General features: G+C 45.3%; 1 protein-coding gene across 2 annotated transcripts in view; it reads right to left on the bottom strand.

The window, feature by feature from the left end:
* Positions 1-24,773, bottom strand: part of LYST (lysosomal trafficking regulator) — a 568,355-nt gene that overhangs the window by 401,282 nt on the left and 142,300 nt on the right. For both annotated transcript variants that reach the window (XM_077486620.1, XM_077486621.1), the window contains exons 8-9: positions 11,240-11,448; positions 2,740-2,806 (exon numbers count right to left, since the gene is read on the bottom strand). In XM_077486620.1, the coding sequence (XP_077342746.1) occupies positions 2,740-2,806; positions 11,240-11,448 (276 nt within the window). The remainder of the gene's footprint in view (positions 1-2,739; positions 2,807-11,239; positions 11,449-24,773) is intronic.

Raw genomic sequence — 24,773 nt, 5'->3', positions numbered from 1 at the left:
AAATATAAAGTGCTCAGTGCTGAATCAATTGTACTGTAATAAAACCTCAAGCACCAACCAATAATGTATAATCAAAATACACCCACATACACCTTCACAAGCAGAAAACAATGAGTGAAGATAAAATGAAGAAAAAAAAATGAATTGATATTAATTAGTATGAATAACTTCATGCACCTTCACAGACAAAGAACCATATGTGAATAAAGGGTTAAAAGCCAGTCATTGTAAAAAGTCCAGAGAAGCACTTCCATATGGGTCATAAATCAATCATGAAACCTTTCAATAATGCTTCAGGCACTCATGCTCTGTCACTGAGCTCTGGTCATTGAGCAGCCAAATCCTCCGGGGCTGAAGTGGTTAATAACCATTCTGGATTAATTTTCCAGGGTGGAGAATATAACTGTCCCTCAGTCTGTACAGTTAATAAGAGTGGGGAATGATCGCAAAGCTCCCTAGGGCCATATTGAGCTGACTAGCCTTGGTAAAAAATTATCATTCCCCAAAGCCAAGTCTATTCTTGACAGAGATCTATTATGTACTCAAACAACAAGAGTACTCTCTCTTTAAATTGGTATCTAATTCTCCACAAATCCACTATACCCATTTCTTGTGTATGGCCAGCAAATCTAGTTCTCCTTGTTCTTTGTTTACTCTTTGTGGTGCTATGTCTATCCTCCTCCTCATTCATTATATTATTAAAATCTCCCTTTACTAGGGTTGGTAAATTGTAGGGTTAAATTGTAGGGTTGCTAAATTGTAACAAAACGTATACTGTATACACTTATTATACACTTATAATTTATTTAGGAGTTTATAGTGATTTTCTTTGGGCATCAGTTAAGCAAAAAAAAAAAAAAGTAGTATACATTTAATATGGGCATTCAGAAAAACAGGATGTTGAATTATTGTATAGTACATTAAGGGTACAGTGGATGAAGCGATTTTGGTGGGATATACTGCTGCCTTCAGGAGACGCTGGCCAACAAAGCTCAAAAGGAAAGCACAGTATAATCTCTTCCACTGCCAGCATGCCTCAGTTTTTTAGCAAGTGATAGCAGAAGTGGATTGTGTAAACAGAGGAAGGGCTCATGCAGGAGCAGTAGGGTCAATGGGCCCATGCAGCCAATAGAGGGCCATATTCAGATATGATGCAGCTTCCCTTCCAGTTGCTGACTATGCAATAGCATCACACCAGGAACCCCGAAAATTAAAAAACAGAGCACTATAAGCACCATCAGCCTTCTCTGCAAATGAGGACAAAGTCCAAAGTCACCACTGCTGACGTCCTGCTATCCCCCAAAAAGGCACAAAGTAGATGAAGGATTTAGGGAACGTGCCACTTGCACCAGTTTTCACTCCTTTGGTGGGCACTCTCCCTTGGGAGTTTTGAGGGACAGGGCTTCACTAAATGGATGCTCTGTAGCAACTGAAAAACTTTTTTTTAATCAAAAAGGTCAACTAAAGGCAAAATGCTTTTCTAGTTTTGGATGGAGTGGAGATGGATTAAAACAGTTGTCTGCTTTTATTACTGTCTGTGCCCACATTAGGAAGATTACCCATCTCTTCTTGTTCTGTTTACCAATACCATTGAAAGTAAAAAAATCCCAAATTTCAGATTGACATCAGAACAGTAAGGGCTCCTTCACACTGACGTGTACGGAGCCCGCTCTGCTCAGCAGGGGATCGCTCCGTCGAACCCCGCTGAGCAGGAAGGTGACAGGTCTGTCTCTGCACACTGTGCAGGGACGGACCTGTCAGAGAACCGCTCTTCCCTATGGGGCCCATAGAGTCTGTCATCAACCGATCCGATGACAGATGGAAAAGTAGATTTTTCTTCCATCACACTTTTTCGGATCGGAGCAGGGTCGGAAGTCAGCGTACATGTCACCGCTGACATACATCTCTCCATAGAGGTCTATGGAGTACCCGTTCAGGTCCGCTTAAAAAAAAAAAAAAAAAAACTGACAGCCGGACCTAAACGGAGAGGCCCAATAGTGGGGAAATCTTCCAATGTGGACACTAGCCCCGATGACCTCATGACACCCCAGGATACCCTTACTTTGGAAGAATTTCCTCTCACGTCCTGCTTTGGTTATGGAAGAGAAAGTGAAGGGAAATCTCCCCTTTGGTAAACAGATGCCAAAGCTTGAAAAATAAATAAAACCTGAGAGGGGTTAAAATCATCCCTTACTCTAGACAAAAGGGAAAAACGTTTTCTTTCTTTCTTCCTCTATGAAAAATATGTTGGTTCTCCTTGAACACTAGTAAAAAAAAAACAAAAAAAAACACACAACACTCCAAAGATTGGGCCACGTTAGGAGTTTGAGGGGGTTATACTAGGCTGTCATTAAAGCTTTATTTGCCAGTGTCTAATCTCCTGAAAACAGCAGCATTACTTAATGTACCTGAATTGGTTAATCCTAACAATGTTTTCAGTCATAAATGCTTCCTCTTGCCTTCCAGCATTAATATACACTGAGCTGCGCAGCTGTAGGGACTCCTGTGCACATGCATGGGAGTAATATCGTCGTGGCCTGGCCATTTAAATGGCTGAGAGGATCGAACCTGGAAAAAAGACCAGGGCAAAAATGGAAGCAATAGGATTCCACACCTGTAAATCAGATAAACATTTAGCTCTACGTGTTGTATGTAGAACAATCACAGTGCTCCACTCTTGCCCACCTTTCAGGTTTTAGTTTTGTCATTCTATGCTCGATTACATTTAAAAATACTAACCTTTTATGTGTGGATCATCACTTTCTAAGATTAACTTAAATCCCGTTAGTAAAGATTTTGTAGTACCCTGCAGAAAAATAAAACAAACATGTTTTAGCGCAAAAATGTCATTATATAGGTGCCCTACACCAACATATTTCTTCTCTTGTGCAACCTATGATAAGAGGGCACCTGCTTTGTATTCCTAGATAAACTGTGTGTCGATTATTTTCATTTTTAAAACCTAAATGCATAAAACTCCTAGTATGATAGCTCCCTTCTATTGTCTGGTTTATGTTTTATAAATTCACATTTACTAGTGAGTAGTTTTGAGCTTGTCTACCAACAGCTAGTTGAATGGTGGCACTACTGTCCCCATATTTTAGATATAAATTTATTGATGTATATGTAGCACTTAGCGTTAGGCCTCATTAACTGAGGCATACACCTGTGCGAAAGTCTGTTTGCGCCGACACAGGATGCACAGGTGTTCTGCGCATCTTCGTGTAGACAGTCCCTTTCATGCCAATTAGGACACAACAGCTGCTGCCCCCAACATGACATCCATGCGGGTGCCTTTCTCCCCCCCCCCCCCCCCCCGAAAGCAGACACAGTAAAACCTCGGGGACACCCACCCGCATGGATGTCAAACAGCAGAGGCTGTGTCCCCGCAGCCACTGAAACCTACTAAAATGAATGGGACTGCCTATACACAGATGCACAGACCACCTGCATCCTGTGTGAACCAGCATTGCCCTGTGTACAGGTGAACACTTAACCACTAGGCGTCTGCTTTATAGCCGAAAGACGGCTGCAGAGCGGACGCTAATTGCCAGGAGGCTGTCACTAGATGTCCTCCTGTTTACTTCCGCAATGCACGCTCCCGGGGGAAGCATCGGGGGAAGTTCTGTGCTGGCCGTGTCCCCCAGACACAGCCAGTCACAGATAGCTGGAAACGGGCAATCACAGCGGCCGTTTACAGCGTGATCGGCTTGTCCAATGAGAGATGATCTCATATGTAAACATATGAGATCATCTGACAGCGCCACTCTCCCTCCTCACACAGACAGCGTGTGAGGAGGGAGAGATGAACGGCTGCAGCAGCCGTAAGTTATGTCCCCAGCGTGCCAGTGCCACCTGTCCCCAGCGTTCCAGTGCCACCTGTCCCCAGCGTTCCAGTGCCACCTGTCCCCAGCGTTCCAGTGCCACCTGTCCCCAGCGTTCCAGTGCCACCTGTCAGTGTCACCTGTCAGTGTCACGTGCCATCTGTTATCAGTATCACAATGCCACGTATCAGTGCCATCTGTCACCAGTGCCACGTATTAGTGTCATCTGACATCAGTGCCACGTGTCATCAGTGCCACATATTAGTGCCACGTGTCATCAGTGTCACATATTAGTGCCACGTGTCATCAGTGTCACATATTAGTGCCACGTGTCATCAGTGTCACATATTAGTGCCACGTGTCATCAGTGTCACATATTAGTGCCATCTGCCATCAGTTTCACGTGTCATCAGTGCCACGTATTAGTGGTATCTCATCAGTGCCACGTGTCATCAGTGCCACGTGTCATCAGTGCCACGTATCAGTGCCACATATCAGTGCCATCTGTCATCAGTGCCACGTCAGTGTCATTGTCCTGGTGCTCCAGGGCCTTCAAAAGTGTAATAGGTAGTCAACAAGTTAGATGTGTAATTTATGCTGCTAGAACACGTGATGGCGCTCCCTGCATGTTGGGCCTCCTTATGTGGCCAGGCTGTGGAAAAGTCCCACACATGTGGTATCAGAATACTAAGGAGGAGTAGCAGAATTTATTTTGGGGCATTAGTTGTGGTATACACATGCCATGTGAGAGAAATAACCCATTACAATGACAATTCTGTGAAAAAAAAAAAAAATCTTCATTTTGCAAAGAATTGTGGGGAAAAAAAATGACAACAAAAACCTCACCATGCCTCTTACTAAATACCTTGGAATGTCTACTTTCAAAAAAAGGGGTCATTTGGGGGGTATTTGTACTTTCCTGGCTTGTTCGGGTCACAAGAAATGATAGGCCACCAGTACATCAGATGTGATACATTTTTTATGATTCGCACCACAGCTTGTGGACTCTCCAACTTTCACAAAGACCAAATAATATCCACTAATTTGGGTTATTGTTACCAAAGATATCTAGCAGTATAAATTGTGGGCAAAATTCATAAAAAAAAAAATAATTTGCAAAACTGTTTTACAGAAAAAAAGAAAAATGCGTTTTTTTCAAAGTTTTCTGTCTTTTTTCATTTATAGCGCAAAAAATAAAAAACCCAGAGGTGATCAAATACCACCAAAAGCAAGCTCTATTTGCGGGAAAAAAGAACAAAAAATGTATTTGGGTACAGTGTTACATGACTGAGTAATTGTCATTCAAAGTATGAGAGCACCGAAAGCTAAAAATTGGTCTGGTCACGAGGGGCGTTTAAGTGCCCAGTAGGCAAGTGGTTAAAAAGGAACTGCAGTCTGCTCACATAATTTATGATAAAAACATCTGCCATTATGAAGCTTCATTCTAAGCACTTTGCATATTATTTTATATATACTATGATTCTATATACTTACCAAACATGCTGCAGAAATCTACCTCCACTGGCTGCATCCATTTTAACTGTGGGCAGCTGAAGCTGCAGTCTGTTCACTTCCTGAATTTACTGAGAGGCACATCTCCAGCTCTGCAGCTCTCATGATTCACCCCCCTCCCTTTCTGGCAAAATCTCTCAAGAGTAAGAGCTGTGCATGAGGTCATAAGCCTAGGCTCTTTAACAGGCAAAAATAGGTGGGCTGTATAAGGTATTTACTGGCAGAAAAAAAAATGTTTTACTATCCAAAGTTAAAACAAGGGCAGAAGATTTAATAGATTAAAAGAATGACTTTAGTTCCGCTTTAAGTACCCCCCTGTGAATGAGGCCTTAAAAGTGTACATTTAAGATTGTTAGAATCACAAAAGGTGATTTAAGAAAATAGATGGAAGGAGATTTAAGAGCAGTTTAATGTGACTTTTGGTCACAAACTGAGAAACCAAGCTTTCGCTTTAAGCTAGCGATAAAAAGATGTAATGACAGCACAAAGGCATCTTGTGACAGAATGTTTGACCAAAAATGACGACGTTATTTGTGACACATAAGTGCCAAGACTACGGATATTAATGTACAAAAAAAATGGTCTAGAAAGAACCCGAAAGGGTGGTTACTCAAAAGGATCAGGCTTTAACACTGCTTTATTTACCAATTCATTCACCATCTACAAAAATAGCATAATAAACCTCTGCACCACTCATGAATGGTGGAGGTGTTATGCAATTTTTGTACTTTAACACAAACCAATCAATATACACTTGAATTCTTTTTTTTTTTTCTTTTTTTTTTTTTACCAAAGCCATGAGCAAGATACATTTTGGCCTAAATTCATAAAGAAACTTGACTTTTTTTTGTTAATATAATTGTTCACGATTTGTACAATTTGTTTAATTACACATTTTTAAGACTTTCCTTTGTAGGTGCTTTTTCTCACTTATTTTGCAAAACACATCAAATAACAAAGGCTATTTAGTGATTAGTACAGCACTTTTACATTTTAACATCTAACAGCTTCGATATTGTTAACAAGGATTTGTGATTTATTGCTTTGCATAGCCTGCAAGATTTTTGGATTTTGTGTTTTTTTAGCTCTGGATGGTTTTTGGATTATATGCATAAAGCTAGGCTTTTATAATTTCAGTTGTGGAGCTTGACCTTAAAGTGTTACTAAACCCAGGACCATGCATTCACTATATCTGGTCACCCACAATACACAGAACATGGAAATGCAAGTATTTTAGTAAATATAAACTAAATGCTAAATATCTTTTCTCATCAGTCTTGTGACTTCTATTAGTGCCTGGTTTAGAGCTTGAGGGAGGAGTTTTCATTCTCCTCTGACTGTTCATTTAGAATGCATGACCCCTGGTCCTTTTTCCTGACATGCTGATTTGCCCTGTGCTGATCACATCCACCCTCCAAAAAAATTTTTAAAAAAACTGAGTATGTGCAGAGAGCCTCCGAGGATTTGTTCTATCAGCAAATGGATTTGGGACAGTAAAAGGGGAGAATTGGAGAAAACAAGATCAGATACTTTGCACAATGCAGAGGTTTAACCCCTTAGGGTGTACAGTGAGCATAAACATGCTTTACTGCATATACAGACTGATTTTACTGTTGTGGGTTTAGTAACACTTTAACCACTTCAATACCAGGCAGTTAGACACCTTTCTGCCCAAGCCAATTTTCAGCTTTCATCGCTGTTGCAATATGAATGACAATTGCGTGGTTATGCTACACTGTACCCAAACTATTTTGTTTATCATTTTTTTTCCAACAAATAGAGCTTTCTTTTGGTGGTATTTTATCACCTCTGTGATTTTTATTTTTTGCGCAACAAATAAATTTTTTTTTAATAAATCGAAAATGTAGAAAGAAAAAAAAAAATTTATTTTTGTACTCACCGTAAAATCCTTTTCTCTGAAGTTCATTGACTGACACAGCTCCTTTAACTCTTGACTTTAGGGTTATCACGCCACCTTCAAGATAGGACTAGGCAGAACATTTAACACATGTAAAAACAGCAAGACTGCACAGCACTGCCCAAGGGGTGGTCCCTCTGGCTATAAACCCTCACCCTGCTTCCTTCAGCTCAGTTCGTCAAAAAGCATAAATAGGAGGGGTGGGTGCTGTGTCCGTCGAACTTCAGAGAAAAGGATTTTACGGTGAGTACAAAAATCCAATTTTCTCTTTCATTCATTTAAAGACACAGCTCCTTTAATTCTTGACCTTAGGGACATGCCCAAGCAGTGTTAAAAAATAAGGGGTGTAAACAGCAAAACACAACTTCACCCACAGCAAAAGGAACTCAACAGAGTCGCCGCCATCTTAAACGGCCGCCCTCAAAACCAGTGGCCAACTTGTGCATCAAAAGATGCGTTTACAACAAACTAGTAACTTAAAGTGTAATTGCAACCTTACACAGCCGCCTGCTAAACCTTGCGGCCAAAGCAAGCATCTGAAGATGCGCTTACGTCAACGTAGAATTTAGTGAAAGTGTGAACAGGCGACCAAGTCGCCGCCTTACACACCTGGGAGACAGATGCTTGATGTCGGAAAGCCCAGGAGGTCCCAATTGCTCTGATGGAATAAGCTGTGACAGGAAAAGGAGGGACCCGCCCCTCTAAAGCATAGGCCTGAACCACGATCTGTCTGATCCACGAGCAATGGTGGACGACGAGACCGCCAGACCTTTTTTTGGACCAGCCACCAAAACAGAGTCTTACTTATGGTACACCTGTAAAGCTAGGACCACGTCCAGGAAATGTAAGGCAACCTCTTTTGGGTGCTTTGGCTTAGGACATAAGGAAGGTAACACAATGTACTCATTTAGATGGAATACCGAAACCACCTTTGGAAGGAAAGAGGGCTGCGGACGTAGCACGGCCTTATCCTTGTGGAAGACCAGGTAGGGAGACTTGCATTACAAGGCCGCCAACTCAGAAACCCTCCTGGCAGATGTAATAGCCACTAGAAAAACTACTTTCTGAGAGAGTGTTTACAAGGGAATCTCCCTAATGTTCTCAAACGGCGGTTTCTGAAGCGCCAATAGCACCAGATTCAGATCCCACAGAGGTAACGGTTGTCGAACCGGAGGGACTACGTGTCGAACCACTTGTACAAAGGTACTCACCAATGAGTGAGTCGCCAAGGGGCGTTGGAAAAAGACAGCCAAGGCTGATATCGGTCGCTGGATAGTGCTTAAGGCAAGTTTCTGATACACTGCAAAAACAACAGGATCCTGGAAAATGTGCACAGATGCCACCCCATCTCCTCACACGGAGATGTAAGCCTTTCATGAATGATGGTAAATCTTCTGAGAAGAAGGCTTCCGTGCCCTCAGCATAGTGGAAATTACTGAGTCTGACAGACCTTGGTCCTTTAGCACTTGGTTTTCAACAGTCATGCCATTAAAACTAGCGACGGTAAAGCAGGATGAAGTATCAGACCTTGCGCTAGAAGGGCTTCTCCCTGCAGTAGCTGCCAAGGAACATCCACCACCAGTCGTACTAGGTCGGCTTACCAAGGACGCAGAGGCCAATCTAAGGCAATCAGAATTACCGGAATCCCCTTGGCCCCCACTTTGTGCAGCAGACGTGGTAGAAGCTTGCGGGGGGGGGGAGGCATAAATCAGTTGATAATGCCCCCATGGAGCCATCAACACGTCTGCCCAGGGGTCTCTCGTCCTGGACAGAAAACTCTGCACCTTCCGATTGAGCCAAGAGGTCCACATCTGATATGCCCCACCTTAGACAAAAGAGCCTGAATACCTCCAGGTGCAAAGACCATTCCCCTGGGTCCAGCATCTGACGACTTAGGTAGTCTGCCTGCCAGTTTTCTACGCCTGGGATAGAGAATATAATATATATATAAATAAACAAACAGACAACGATGCGGACTGCTACTGTTTCTACATATCTGTCCATGGGAAGGACTAGATTGCTTGCACTTCAAGGATCGTTCAGTGCATCTTACCTTTACAATAAATTATATATATATATATATATATATACACACACACATATACATATATATATATATATATATACATATACATATATATATATATATACATATACATATATATATATATATATATATATATATATATATATATATATATATATATATATATATATATATACATACATATACATATACATATATATATATATATATATATATATACATATATATATATATATATATATACATACATATACATATATATATATATATATATATATATATACATATACATATATATATATATACATATACATATATATATATATATATATATACACATATACATACACACACACACATATATACATACACGCATAAGCATACACCGCACCTCATTCCCAGTCACACAGCGGCCCCAGCAGGGAGAGAAGGGAATAAGGGATAGGGAGAGGAGGGAATAAGGGATAGGGAGAGAGGAACGGGAGAGTGAGAGACCCCTAGTCGACCTCCCAGGGAATGCTCAGCTGCTCTATCCTGCCGAGGCAAAGAGAGCCGTACTTACCCTTCCTGATGGAATTGCAGGACACATTCCACCACAGACCCATCACCCGAGCAATATGGGGTGGCTGCTGGCCACGGCACACTGTGGACACGGACAGCAGTAGTCCGGTCATATGTGTGCCCCGGAGCATATAGCTCACTGGCCGCCCCTGGAGCAGAAATGCCATGTCGTGGCCGACCCAGCGCATAGCTAGGGACTGCTCAAGCTCAATGGCCAGGCTGGGGAGACTACAAGGATCTATATTATCCAGCCTGTCAACCAGCCCAGCTGTTGATAGTAGATCACAGGATCAAAAATTGTAGAAAAAATGTAAAATATCCCAGGACCAATGGTCCCCTCAGAGAGCCAGGTCCTTCTCCTACACTAGGCAGAAAAAAACTGAGCTGCAAGAAGCAGGGTGAGGAGTTATAGCCAGAGTGACCGCCCCCTGGGCGGTGCTGTGCAATCTTACTGTGTTACTGTACATGTTCTGCCTAGTCCTCTCTTGAAGTAGCATGAGAACCCTAAGGTCAAGAATTAAAGGAGCTGTGTCCGTCAATGAATGGAAGAGAAAAAAGGTTGTTCTTTGTTTCTGTAAAAATTTTTTGTAAATAAGTATGTTTTCTTCTTCAATGACGGGCACTGATAAGCAATGATGAGGTGGCACTGATGGGCACTCGTAGGCGGCACTGATGGGTATTTATGGGTGGCACTGATAAGTGGGCACTGATTGTTGGCACTGACACTGATGGGTGGCATTGATTGGCATTAATCAAATGTATTGCTTATAGGTGTCAGTCAGTGCCAATTTGTGGGCACTGATTGGGCACAAAGATCTATATTGGGCACTACATGTGGATGTGGAAGGATCTATATTGGGCACATTATAACATGTGGATGGCCATACACATGTTGGGGACATCCCTGGTGGTCTAGTGTGGGAATTTGAGGGGGGGGGCTGCGACCCCCTGTCAGGAGAGCTGCCGATCGGCTCTCCTCTACTCACATCTGTCAGACGTCAGTGAGGAAAAGCCGATCAAAGGCTTTTCCTGTTGACATCGTGATCAGCCGTGATTGGACACGGCTGATTAAGTGGTAAAGAGCCTCCATCAGAGGCTCCTTACCGAGATCGGTGTAGCGGTGTGTCAGACTGACACACTGCACCACCGATGGCCACTGGCGCATGGCGGCTGTTATCCTGAAGGAAGTCATATGATGCCCAGTCAGGATAACGGAACCACCGCCCGGCCGTCATTCTGCTATAGGCCAGGCAGGAGGTGGTTAATAGTTCTTAGATTTATTACATTAGCCACAATTATCCTTACTTTCTTTGGCTCTCTCAGTGACTCTCCAAAATCATGCGTTTCTAGCAGGTTCAGACAAGTTAAATGACTTACTTGCTCTACTAGAAGCATTGTGTTTTTCCTCTTGGTTTTTACAATTTTCAGAAGGCTTTGAAAAACACTGGTAAGCAAATTTAGGTTTGTATGATCTTCAGAAAGCAAATTCAACACTAGTGCACATATTTCTGGATACATCAATTCTCCATCTCTGGTACAATCAACTTGATCTAAAGTTCCAATTTCTTCCATCTCAGGTTTCATGCCTTTTGTGTCAGAAAAAAAAATAAAAATTCATGAATTCATCAGGGTACAAATGATCGAAAAAAATAGCAATTCTATAACTCAATACCATACCATCTGGAATGCTATCAAAGAAAAAATAATAAAAAACAACAATATAGTTACATAGTAAGGTTGAATAAAGACACCAATCCATCCAGTTCAACCTAAGTGAGCGTGGGTTTGTGTCTACAATAGTTCCTATCAATATACATTGTGTGTCATTAAGATGCTCATCTATTATTATTTAAGGTACTCATTAGTGCCGTCAATTTACGCAGCACTCCACACATACATCGCACACTCAGACAGAAGCCAATTAACCTACCAGCATGTCTTTGGAGTATGGGAGGAAACCCTTGCAGGCCCAGGGAGAACATGCAAACTCCAAGCAGGTAGTAATTATAGAAGATAGTGTCGGGCAGTATAAGGAGAAAAAGAGTGAGAAAGTAAGAGAAAAAAAGAAAGAGAAAGTGAAGAGAGATTAGATATTAGAACTATAGATGAGAAGTAGTGAAAAGAACTATATAAATGGATAAGGACTTGCTTACTTAGTGTCAAAAAGTCACCTTTTATCATATATGTTCCACAGTGAACATAATGTGCTATATAAATATGTATATATTAAAATGGCAACCATGAAATAGTATCTGGACAATAAAAATATATACACGAATACTCCAATAGCAGCGATAATAAATGTGCACCGTCACGTGATGGTGACGAATACGCGTCAGAAAGAGAGAGACACCGGAAGTGACGCTGGAGCGCACCGTTCGTTTTTATCTGTACACCGCTGTATATGAGTGCTCCACAATGTGAGTACCCTGCTGTTAGCATCTAATAAAATCATTTTCATTTGAATTACTACACTATGGAGCACTATTCTTATGTCTTGTGAGGTATACCCATCTTAAGGTACCAGAGCTGGGGACGATAGGACATACACACCTATATTCTAATAAGGCTGTAACCTCACAGCCGTGAGGTAAGGGCACATCCACCCACTTACTGGACGGAGGGAAGAAACAATCACTGCACCCTTGTGTTTGCATGACTTATGACAGCACCAACACCTGAGTTTGAAACAAAGCTGAAGCTTTTATTGGCAGAATTTGCACGCTTATTTTAATTTCAAGGACTGAATAATATATAACACTAGCACTTTATTTAATTTGTTTGCTGCTTGCAGTGTTTGCACAAAAGTATGCACTGGTTTATTTGCTGCTAGCAGTATTTTCACAATAGAATGCACTATATAAAATATTAGTCTATGTTTTATTTTGCTGCTACCATTTTGTCTTATTTGATATATTTAGAGTGGTTTTTATTTTGCACATTCACTCGGCACGTTGCACTGCATTTTTTGCACATTTATTATCGCTGCTATTGGAGTATTCGTGTATATATTTTTATTGTCCAGATACTATTTCATGGTTGCCATTTTAATATATACATATTTATATAGCACATTATGTTCACTGTGGAACATATATGATAAAAGGTGACTTTTTGACACTAAGTAAGCAAGTCCTTATCCATTTATATAGTTCTTTTCACTACTTCTCATCTATAGTTCTAATATCTAATTTCTCTGTTCACTTTCTCTTTCTTTTTTCTCTTACATTCTCACTCTTTTTCTCCTTCTACTGCGCGACACTATCATCTATAATTAGTAAGCTTTTTGGGGTAGGTAAACCCCCTTTCAGTGTACGCAGCAGTTTTTCCTTCTTTCTTGTTTGGTTGGTTGGCGCAGAGGTATCTTATACATTAACCCAAGCAGGTAGTGTCATGGTTGGGATATGAACCAGCGACCCTTTTACTGCTAGGAGAGAGTGCTATCCACTACACCACTGTGCCGCCCACAGTGACACTTAACGTAATGCATATTCAAAGAATTCAATTAATTTAAAGCAGAAAGAGGAAGCCGGCCCAGCTGAGTGCAGCAGCTAAGATGTCAACTGCATATCTCCGACCACACCAAAAGGAAGGAAGAGAGAATTGCTGGAGCCACATTCCTTCAATCCACTGCATTCTGGGGCTGCCTTGGATGCCCAGCCATCAATCAGTGCTCAAGCTGCAGTTCCCCTGGACATGACAGAGGAAAAGGCGCAGAATCAGTGAAGTACATCTCCCAGAGTACAAACCTCCCAAAGACCAAAATGACCAGGGAAAAGTCCCTGAACCAAGACTGATGGACATTCTGTCCAATATAAAAACAATGTCGTCCTTCACAGCCTTACTAGCTAGGAGTAGGCTTTCAGAGACATCAAAAACATTTCTTCTTTATGGCATCATCTGCATGAGTGCAAGCATTGTTTCTTTACTGGCGGGCCTGGTGTAGTGCTCTGAGGGTACTAAGCCCTAAGGCTTTGGGGAAAAATACTTACTAAAAGTATATGGCTAGGAGCATCTCTCTCCACTATTTCAAATGGAAAGGGACCACAGGATCCCCACCCATCCCCTGACACTAGACAATCCACTATGGCTCTTACTCATTCACCTCTTGAATTACAGGGATAGTAAAATATACAGTGCCTTGTGAAAATATTTGGCCCCCTTGAACTTTTCAACTTTTTGCCACATTTCAGGCTTCAAACAAAGATATACAATTTTTATTTTTTGTGAAGAATCACCAACAAGTGGGACACAATTGTGAAGTGGAACGAAATCTATTGGATTTTTGAATCTTTTTTAACTAATAAAAAAATGAAACGTGGGGCGTGCAAAATTATTGGGCCCCCTTGCGTTAATACTTTGTAGAGCCACCTTTTGCTGCGATTACAGCTGCAAGTCGCTTGGGGTATGTCTCTATCAGTTTTGCACATCGAGAGACTGAAATTCTTGCCCATTCTTCCTTGCAAGGAAGCTCGAGCTCAGTGAGGTTGAATGGAGAGCATTTGTGAACAGCAGTTTTCAGCTCTTTCCACAGATTCTCAATTGGATTCAGGTCTGGACTTTGACTTGGACATTCTAACACCTGGATACGTTTATTTGTGAACCATTCCTTTGTAGATTTTGCTGTATATTTGGGATCCTTATCTTGTTGGAAGATAAATCTCCGTCACAGTTTCAGGTCTTTTGCAGACTCCAACAGGTTTTCATCCAGAATGGTCCTGTATTTGGCTGCATCCATCTTTCCCTCAATTTTAACCATCTTCCCTGTCCCTGCTGAAGAAAAGCAGGCCCAAACCATGATGCTGCTGCCACCATGTTTGACAGTGGGGATGGTGTGTTGAGGGTGATGAGCTGTGTTGCTTTTACGCCAAACATATCGTTTTGCATTGTGGGCAAAAAGTTCGATTTTGGTTTCATCTGACCAGAGCACCTTCTTCCACATGTTTGGTGTGTCTCGCAGGTGGCTTGTGGCAAACTATAGACGAGACTTTTTATGGATATCTTTGAGAAATGGCTTTCTTCTTGCCACTCTTCCATAAAGGCCAGATTTGTGCAGTGTACGACTGACTGTTGTCCTATGGACAGACTCTCCCACCTCAGCTGTAGTTCTCTGCAGTTCATCCAGAGTGATCATGGGCCTCATGGTTGCATCTCTGATCAGTCTTCTCCTTGTCTGAGCTGAAAGTTTAGAGGGACGGCCAGGTCTTGGTAGATTAGAAGTGGTCTGATACTCCTATTTCAAAATGATCGCTTGCACAGTGCTCCTTGGGATGTTTAAAGCTTGGGAAATCTTTTTGTATCCAAATCCGGCTTTAAACTTCTCCACAACAGTATTACGGACCTGCCTGGTGTGTTCCTTGGTCTTCATGATGCTCTCTGCGCTTTCAACAGAACCCTGAGACCATCACAGAGCAGGTGCATTTATACAGAGACTTGATTACACACAGGTGGATTCTATTTATCACCATCAGTCATTTAGGACAAAATTGGATCATTCAGAGATCCTCGCTGAACTTCTAGAGTGAGTTTGCTGCACTGAAAGTAAAGGGGCCGAATAATTTTGCAAGCACCAGTTTTTTATTTGCTAAAAAAGTTTAAAATATCCAATAGATTTCGTTCCACTTCACAATTGTGTCCCACTTGTTGGTGATTCTTCACAAAAAATTAAAATTTTATATCTTTATGTTTAAAGCCTGAAATGTGGCAAAAGGTTGAAAAGTTCAAGGGGGCCGAATACTTTTGCAAGGCACTGTATTTTGCAGACACAGTCAGTTGAAAGATATCCCCTTAAAAGGCAACAGTTTGATGCCATTTCTGAATTGTATCACTTAGGTACAAAAAAGTGTCGGGCTTTAAGCAATTGCACAGTGATTTTCTTACCCTCCCTTTGGTAGACTATGTCAGAAATTGGGATTAAATTTTGTTTGTCACCTATATATCAGTAAGTCTCCAAGCAGGTGTCAGCCTTCTGTGTAGTCAGTGGCGAAAAAACCTGTGGTTAGCATATCCACATAGCAGCACTAGGGTCGTTGATTAAAATGTGAACTACAGCATTAACTGCATGTAGTCTGCATGTTCTTGTTCATGTAACAACTATAAGCTGTATCAAGTTTTTAATGGCACAGAGGACTATTCTGTCTCTGTCCATCTCTGACACACCTGTATTTGATATAATTGTTAAAGCTGATGATTCAAAAGGAAATTAAGTTTATGCATTGCTCTTGGTTAATTTTTTGCCTAAATTTCCACTCTGCTGTAAGCAAAATTGGGAAAGAGAACTTGGTCCTATTGAGGATTCCTGGGATGATACTATATTTTACAAACTGTCACGTCTACAGCACCTTAAAAAAGTATTCATTCTCCTTGACATTTTGTCATGCTACAACCAAAAACGTAAATGTATTGGATTGGGATTTTATGTGATAGACCAACACAAAGTGGCACATAATTGTTAAGTGGAAGGAAAATGATAAATAGTTGAAGATTGTTTACAAATACCGTATATACTTTAGTATAAGGCCAAGTTTCTCAGCACTTTTTTTGTGCTGAAAAAGCCCCTTCGGCCTGAACTCGAGTCACTGTGCCCATCTGCAGCCTCATCTCCCGGCGCTGTGTCATGCCATCTAGTCGGGCTGTCCAGTGTAACAAACCCCGCCTTCTCCTCGTCCTCGTTCGTGATAGGCGGAACACTGACTCACTGCTGGGAAACTGAATCAGTGTACCGTCACGGACGAGGAGGCGGGGCTTTGTTACACTGGACGGCCATTGGTTAGACTGACTGCATGTCACAGCGACAGAGATCAGGTACATGAGGCTGTAGGGAGATGGGCAGAGTGAGGCTGCAGATGACAGTGCGGGGAGATGGGCAGAGTGAGGCTGCAGATGACAGTGCGGGGAGATGGGCAGAGTGAGGCTGCAGATGGCATAGTGCGGGGAGATGGGCAGAGTGAGGCTGCAGATGGCATAGTGCGGGGAGATAGGCAGAGTAAGGCATGCAGATGGGCAGAGTGAGGCATGCAGATGGGTCTTTTCCACTTACAGTAGCTGCTGCATTTATCACCCTAGGCTTATACTCGAGTTAATAAGTTTTCCCAGTTTTTTGTGGTAAAAATAGATGCCTCGGCTTATATTCTTGACGTATATACTCGAGTATATACGGTACCAGAAAAGTGTGGCATGCATTTGTATTCAGCCCCCTTTACTCAGATACCTCTAACTAAAATCTAGTGGAACCAATTGCCTTCAGAAGTCACCCAATTAGAAAATAGAGTCCACCTGTGTGTAATTTATTTCTCAGTATAAATACAGCTGTTTTGTGAAGCCCTCAGAGGTTTGTTAGATAACCTTATTGAACAAACAGCATCATGAAAGCTAAGAAACACACCAGACAGGTCAGGGATAAAGCTGTGGAGAAGTTTAAAGTAGGGTTAGTCTATAAAGAAAATATCCCAATCTTTGACCATCTCAAGGAGCACCGTTCAATCCAAAATCCAAAAATGGAAAAACATATTTTATTGGGATTGTATGTGATAGACCAGGGGTAGGCAACCTGTTGAGGGAGTACATTTCCCATGAGGCATTGCAAGGCTGGCAGTTGAACTACTCCCAGAAGCATGATGGAACTTGTCGTTTTGCAACAGCTGGAGGGCCCCAGGTTGCCTACCCCTGGTCTATCACATAAAATCCCAATAAAATTACATCTTTGGTTGTACCTCAACAAAAGGTGGAAAATTAGAAGGGTTATGAATACTTTTTCAAGACACTGTAAATTAGGGATATGCAATTAGCAGACCTCCAGCTGTTGCAGAACTACAAGTCCCATTAGGCATAAGACTGACAGCCACAAGCATGACACCCAGAAGCAGAGACATGATGGGACTTGTAGTTGTGCAACAGCTGGAGGTCCGCTAATTGCATATCCCAGCTGCAAATCTTTGTCCTGCTCTTTTTTGGTCCCATTAAGTGGAATCTGATACACCTCCTATGGCGTTGTTCCAAACTTAAAAAGGTACTGGTCAGGGGTCACTACAACCCTTAACAACAGGGTGGGGTACCTCTCTGTACTCCTCTTCTTTTAGATGATCAGGAATGCCCGTCAGTCTCTAGAACACACAGAATGTTAACCACTTCAACACTGGGCACTTTCACCCCCTTCCTGCCCAGGCCAATTTTCAGCTTTAAAGAGGAAGTAAAGCCTCTGAAAATAAATACACCCTGCAAGACAAAGGTACAATGAGCTAGTATGCATAGCATACTAGCTCATTATGAATTACTTACCTGAGATCGCTGCCCCGCCCTCGTTCGTCTCCTCTGATGCCATGCATCCCGGAGTGACTTCTAGGTATCGCGGCTCCGGCACAGTGACTGGCTGGAGCCATGTCGTCACTCCCATGCATGCGTACTGGTGCCGCCACTAACAGCATGATCGCAGATAGAAACTGCACGCTTAGTGAGCCTGTGCCCTCGGTGCCGCTATTTCAGCAAATATCTCCTAAACCTCTTAGGTTTGTGAGATATTTATTGCACCTACATGTAAGCCTTAATCTAGCCTTACCTGTAGGATAAAGTGGATGCAATGGGTTTACAACCACTTTCGGTGTTGTCGCACTTTTAATGACAATTTCGCGGTCATGCTACAACTCTACCTTTATCCTTTTTTTGAGACATATAGAGCTTCCTTTTGGGGTTATTTAATCACCACTGGATTTTTTTCATTTTTTGATAAATAAAAATTTAACAAAAAGTGATTTATCTCCTTAACTGATGGACGCAGATGAGGCTGCACTGATAATCGGGACACTGATCATCATTGCCCTGATTATCTGTGTAAAAATCCTGTCTCAATTGCCAATTAATGGCTCTCCTTGCTTCAAGCTGTGACAATGTGCAAGGAAAGGAATGCTGATAACCAGCAATTGTGTTTACACAGTGATTGGACACAGATGATCACATGGTAAAGGGCTGCTGTGATTGGCACTTTATCCTGATCTGTGATCAGCCATTTTCCAAAGGACCCAGCAATCACAGGCTGTTTTTTTTTTTATGATTGTCATTAAAGGTACGCACTTTATAGGCTGTACAGCAATTTAAAAGACGTATGGGTATATAAAATAAAAAAAAACACTCCTATACAGTATACTGATCTAGGTTGATACAGCATTAGTGCATCTAATGCTGCATCTGTCCCCTGTCGCCTCTAGACCGAAAACAGAGGGATCAAAGACTGCTGATCAATCGGTTCTCAGTCTTCAGGGAGCATAGAGCTGGTGAGTGTGTCAGTCACCAACTCTCTGCTTTGCCTCTCCAGTGCTCACTGGAGCTCCGGGCTGTGCAGGGGGGAGGAGGAAGAAGCTGTTTCAGACTCCTAGTGGCATGCTGGATCTCGCTAAAGCCTGGACCAGCTGAGTGACGTTAGTGGACAGTGGACTTAAGCCCACTGTCAACTGAATACAGGTCACAGGAGAACAGAACAAAGTTCATTCCTCTGACCCACAAGAGCAGTAGGGACAAAAGAGCTTAGTAAGTTAGTAAGTTGACTAAAGATACCAGTCCATCCAGTTCTACCAGAGTGTGGGTGTATGTCTATAATTGTCCCTATCCCTGTACATTGGTGTCTCATTAAGATGCTCCTCCATTATATTATTTAAAGGTACCCATATAGCGTTGTCAATTGACGCAGCGCTCCACACATACATCACACATTCATATTGGTCCCTACCCTCAAGGAGCCCACAATCCAAGGTCCCTAACTCACATTCATATACTAGGGCCAATTTTTTTGGACAGAAGCCAACTAACCTACCAGCATGTCTTTGTAGTGTGGGAGGAAACCGGAGTACCTGGAGGAAACCCACGCAGGGACAGGGAGAACATACAAACTCCAGGCAGGTAGTGTCATGGTTGGGATCCGAGCCAGCGACCCTTCTTACTGCTAGGCGAGAGTGCTACCCACTACATCACTGTGCCGCCCTAATTCCGTTAATTATTATTAATAAGGTATAGCGCCATCAATTTACGCAGCGCTTTACATTTACATGTGTACATTCACATCAGTCCCTAACCTCAAGGAGCTTACAATCTAAGGTCCCCAACTCACATTCATATACTAGAGCTAATTTAGACAGAAGCCAATTAACCTACCAGCATGTCTTTGGAGTGCTATTAAATAGGTACTGAACAACCTTGAGATATACAATATTTGACAGGGTTTTCCTTTCTTGTTTGACGTGTTTTTGTGCTGGCCTTGAAAAACTTTGATAAATATTCTAATGTAAAAAATGTTGTGACATTTATCATTCATATATATATATATTATGTATATATATATATATATATATATATATATATATATATATATATATATATATTCAACACTTTCCTAATATTACAAGACATGGATGTGTATATATATATATATATATATATATATATATATATATATATATATATATATATATATATATATATATATATATATATATATATATATATATATATATATATATATATATATATATATATATATATATATATATATATATATATATATATATATATATATATATATATATATATATAGATATATATATATATTATATATATATATATATATATATATATTATATATATATATATATATATATATAATAAATATTATGACTGCAGACATGATACAAGAGCTCAATGCAGCCTCACCAGTGCCCATCAAATGCAGCCTCACTGTGCCCATCAAATGCAGCCTCACTGTGCCCACCAAATGCAGCCTCACTGTGCCCACCAAATGCAGCCTCACTGTGCCCACCAAATGCAGCCTCACTGTGCCCACCAAATGCAGCCTCACTGTGCCCACCAAATGCAGTCTCACTGTGCCCACCAAATGCAGCCCCTCCTGTGCTCCATGTCCCAGTCTGCCGTCCCTATCTGTGGGAAGGTGTGTTGTTGATGCTCGGTACGGTACCTTGCATGCCAGCAGGATATCCATTACGGCCAGCATCAGGCAGGGTCTGTTCTCGTTTTGGATGGGGACAGTGCTCCTTTCAGAGTAATCTGTTTGCTGTGAGATGGAGTTGTCCCTGGCCACCTGCACCTTCAGCCGTCCTCAAAGAGCAGGGGGAGTGGAGATCACAGGGGTGGGGAGCGGAGAGTGCTGGGGGTGGAACAGGGGGGATAGCCCTGGGGGGTTGAACAGGGGGGAGCAGGGGGGAGAGCACTGGGGGGAGTGGAGAGGGGACGGGGGGGAGAGGGCTGGGAGGAGAACTGGGGGGAGAGCGCTGGGAGGGAGAACTGGGGGGGGGGAGAGCACTGGGGGGGGGGGAGAGCACTGGGAGGGAGAACTGGGGGGGAGAGCACTGGGAGGGAGACTGGTGGGGGGGGAGAGCACTGGGAGGGAGAACTGGGGGGGGGGGAGCACTGGGAGGGAGAACTGGGGGGGGGGGGAGCACTGGGAGGGAGAACTGGGGGGGGGGGGGCACTGAGAGGGAGAACTGGGGGGGGGCACTGGGAGGGAGAACTGGGGGGGCACTGGGAGGGAGAACTGGGGGGGGGGGCACTGGGAGGGAGAACTGGGGGGGGGGGGGCACTGGGAGGGAGAACTGGGGGGGGGCACTGGGAGGGAGAGCACTGGGAGGGAGAACTGGGGGTGGGGGAGAGCACTGGGAGGGAGAACTGGGGGTGGGGGAGAGCACTGGGAGGGAGAACTGGGGGTGGGGGAGAGCACTGGGAGGGAGAACTGGGGGTGGAGCACTGGGAGGGAGAACTGGGGGTGGAGCACTGGGAGGGAGAACTGGGGGGGGGGCACTGGGAGGGAGAGCACTGGGAGGGAGAACTGGGGGTGGGGGAGAGCACTGGGAGGGAGAACTGGGGGTGGGGGAGAGCACTGGGAGGGAGAACTGGGGGTGGGGGAGAGCACTGGGAGGGAGAACTGGGGGTGGAGCACTGGGAGGGAGAACTGGGGGTGGAGCACTGGGAGGGAGAACTGGGGGTGGAGCACTGGGAGGGAGAACTGGGGGTGGAGCACTGGGAGGGAGAACTGGGGGGAGGGAGGAGCACTGGGAGGGAGAACTGGGGGGAGGGAGGAGCACTGGGAGGGAGAACGGGGGGGAGGGAGGAGCACTGGGAGGGAGAACGGGGGGGAGGGAGGAGCACTGGGAGGGAGAACGGGGGGGAGAGCACTAGGAGGGAGAACGGGGGGGGGAGAGCACTGGGAAGGAGAACGGGGGGGGGGGAGAGCACTGGGAGGGAGAACGGGGGGGGGGAGAGCACTGGGAGGGAGAACAGGGGGGGGGGAGAGCACTGGGAGGGAGAACGGGGGGGGGGAGTGGGGGAGAGCACTGGGAGGGAGAACTGGGGGTGGGGGAGAGCACTGGGAGGGAGAACTGGGGGTGGGGGAGAGCACTGGGAGGGAGAACTGGGGGTGGAGCACTGGGAGGGAGAACTGGGGGTGGAGCACTGGGAGGGAGAACTGGGGGTGGAGCACTGGGAGGGAGAACTGGGGGGAGGGAGGAGCACTGGGAGGGAGAACTGGGGGGAGGGAGGAGCACTGGGAGGGAGAACTGGGGGGAGGGAGGAGCACTGGGAGGGAGAACTGGGGGGAGGGAGGAGCACGGGGAGGGAGAACTGGGGGAGAGAGCACGGGGAGAGAGCACGGGGAGAGAGCACGGGGGGGGAGAGAGCACGGGGAGGGAGAGCACTGGGAGGGAGAAGGGGGGGGGGGGAGAGAGCACTGGGAGGGAGAACGGGGGGGGGAGAGAGCACTGGGAGGGAGAACGGGGGGGAGAGAGCACTAGGAGGGAGAACGGGGGGAGAGCACTGGGAGGGAGAACAGGGGGGGGAGAGCACTGGGAGGGAGAACGGGGGGGGGGGAGAGCACTGGGAGGGAGAACGGGGGGGGGGGGAGAGCACTGGGAGGGAGAACAGGGGGGGGGGAGAGCACTGGGAGGGAGAACAGGGGGGGGGAGAGCACTGGGAGGGAGAACAGGGGGGGGGAGAGCACTGGGAGGGAGAACAGGGGGGGGGGGCACGGGGGGGGGAGCACTGGGAGGGAGAACGGGGGGGGGAGAGCACTGGGAGGGAGAACGGGGGGGGGGAGAGCACTGGGAGGGAGAATGGGGGGAGAGCACTGGGAGGGCGAACGGGGGGAGAGCACTGGGGGAGTGGAGAGCACTGGGGGGAGCACTGGGGAGTGGAGAGCACTGGGGGGGGGAGTGGAGAGCACTGGGGGGGGGGGAGTGGAGAGCACTGGGGGGGGGGGGGAGTGGAGTGGAGAGCACTGGGGGGGGGGGAGTGGAGAGCACTGAGGGGGGGGGAGTGGAGAGCACTGGGGGGGGGGGAGTGGAGAGCACTGGGGGGGGGGGAGTGGAGAGCACTGGGGGGGGGGGGAGTGGAGAGCACTGAGGGGGGGGGAGTGGAGAGCACTGTGGGGGGGGGGGGAGTGGAGAGCACTGGGGGGGGGGAGTGGAGAGCACTGGGGGGGGGGGGAGTGGAGAGCACTGGGGGGGGGGGGGGGGAGTGGAGAGCACTGGGGGGGGGGGGGGGGAGTGGAGAGCACTGGGGGGGGGGGAGTGGAGAGCACTAGGTGGGGGGGGGAGTGGAGAGCACTAGGTGGGGGGGGAGTGGAGAGCACTAGGTGGGGGGGAGCACTGGGGGGGTGGGGAACAAGGGGGAGAGCACGGGGGGAAGCACTGGGAGGAGTGGGGATGACAGGGGGGGAAGCACTGGGAGGAGTGGAGAGCAATAGGGGAGAGCACTGGGGGGGAGTGGAGAGCACTGGGGGGGACGAGGAGAAGTGGAGAGTAACGGGGGAGAACAGGGGGGAGAGCACTGGGGGGGGGGGTGGAGAGCACTGGGGGGAGTGGAGAGCATTGGGGGACGACAAGGGGGGGGGAGCACTGGGAGTAGTGGAGAGCAACGGGAGAGAACAGGGGGGAGTGGAGAGCACTGGGATGGTGGCTATAGAAGGATGGGGAGAGCAGGGGGGTAGCGAGAACAGGGGAGGAGAGAACTGGGGGGGGGCAGGAGTGTGGAGGTGGAGGTGAGCGGGGGGCAGGAGAGTGTGGTGGTGGAGAGGGGGGGGGGGCAGGAGAGTGTGGTGGTGAAGGAGAGCACTGGTGGAAGAGCACAAGATGGGGACAGTAAAATAAGTTGGATAGGAGAATCGGCAGGGGGGAGGAGAATCAGCCCCCCCCTCCCGCCGATCCTCCTATCCAGGCACACAGGGCGGCCTGTACCTGCAGCATCTCCTCCTGCGGATCACAGCGCTGGCTGGCTCTGTGTTCGGCGGCCGCACTGTAACACGGCCCCGCCCCCTCAGACCGGCTCTTGTGATAGTAGACAGTGCAGCCGCAACTAAAAGCGGCCCCAGGGCAGGTGGCCTACCGGTATCCTGGTAGGCCAGACCGGCTCTGGTGAGGGTTGATTTGTACAAAAACAGGAGCGATCAAATTATCAGTTCTATAGGCAAGAAAATTTTAATTCTTAAAGCGAAACTACACAGCATCTAAAGACCACAAACCAAAAATGCTATTTAATGAATTTTTGACATTCAAGTCTCCATGCTTTATTTTGCTTAGAATCCACTTTGAAAAACACATTTCTAGCATTTCTGGCCATGGCCATCTGTAGTAGAGTCAGATGATTCATGTGGCATTTACTTCCTGGAATCCACCTGCCCTTAGTTCAGGCATGCAGGAGAACACCCCCCCCCCCACCTGACGTCTCCTGGGATGTATGACATAATTTGCCTACTTCCCCATTTACTAATTCTAGCAGCATAAGGATTATAAATAGTAAATTTTGAGTGCGAGTGACGTTCCGCTTTAAATACTCATGACTAACCAATGCAATCAACACACTACTACATATGAATTTTTCTAATATTTTAAAACTCCACCCAAGAGGGGAAGTTCAGCTTGTG

The sequence above is a fragment of the Lithobates pipiens genome, unplaced genomic scaffold (assembly GCF_037356315.1).
Source record: "Lithobates pipiens isolate NorthernLeopardFrog02 unplaced genomic scaffold, aLitPip1_a1.2 Scaffold_18, whole genome shotgun sequence".
NCBI classification, from domain to species: domain Eukaryota; kingdom Metazoa; phylum Chordata; class Amphibia; order Anura; family Ranidae; genus Lithobates; species Lithobates pipiens.
The sequence above is the reverse complement of the archived record's forward strand: the minus strand, read 5'-3'. Positions and strand labels throughout refer to the sequence as shown.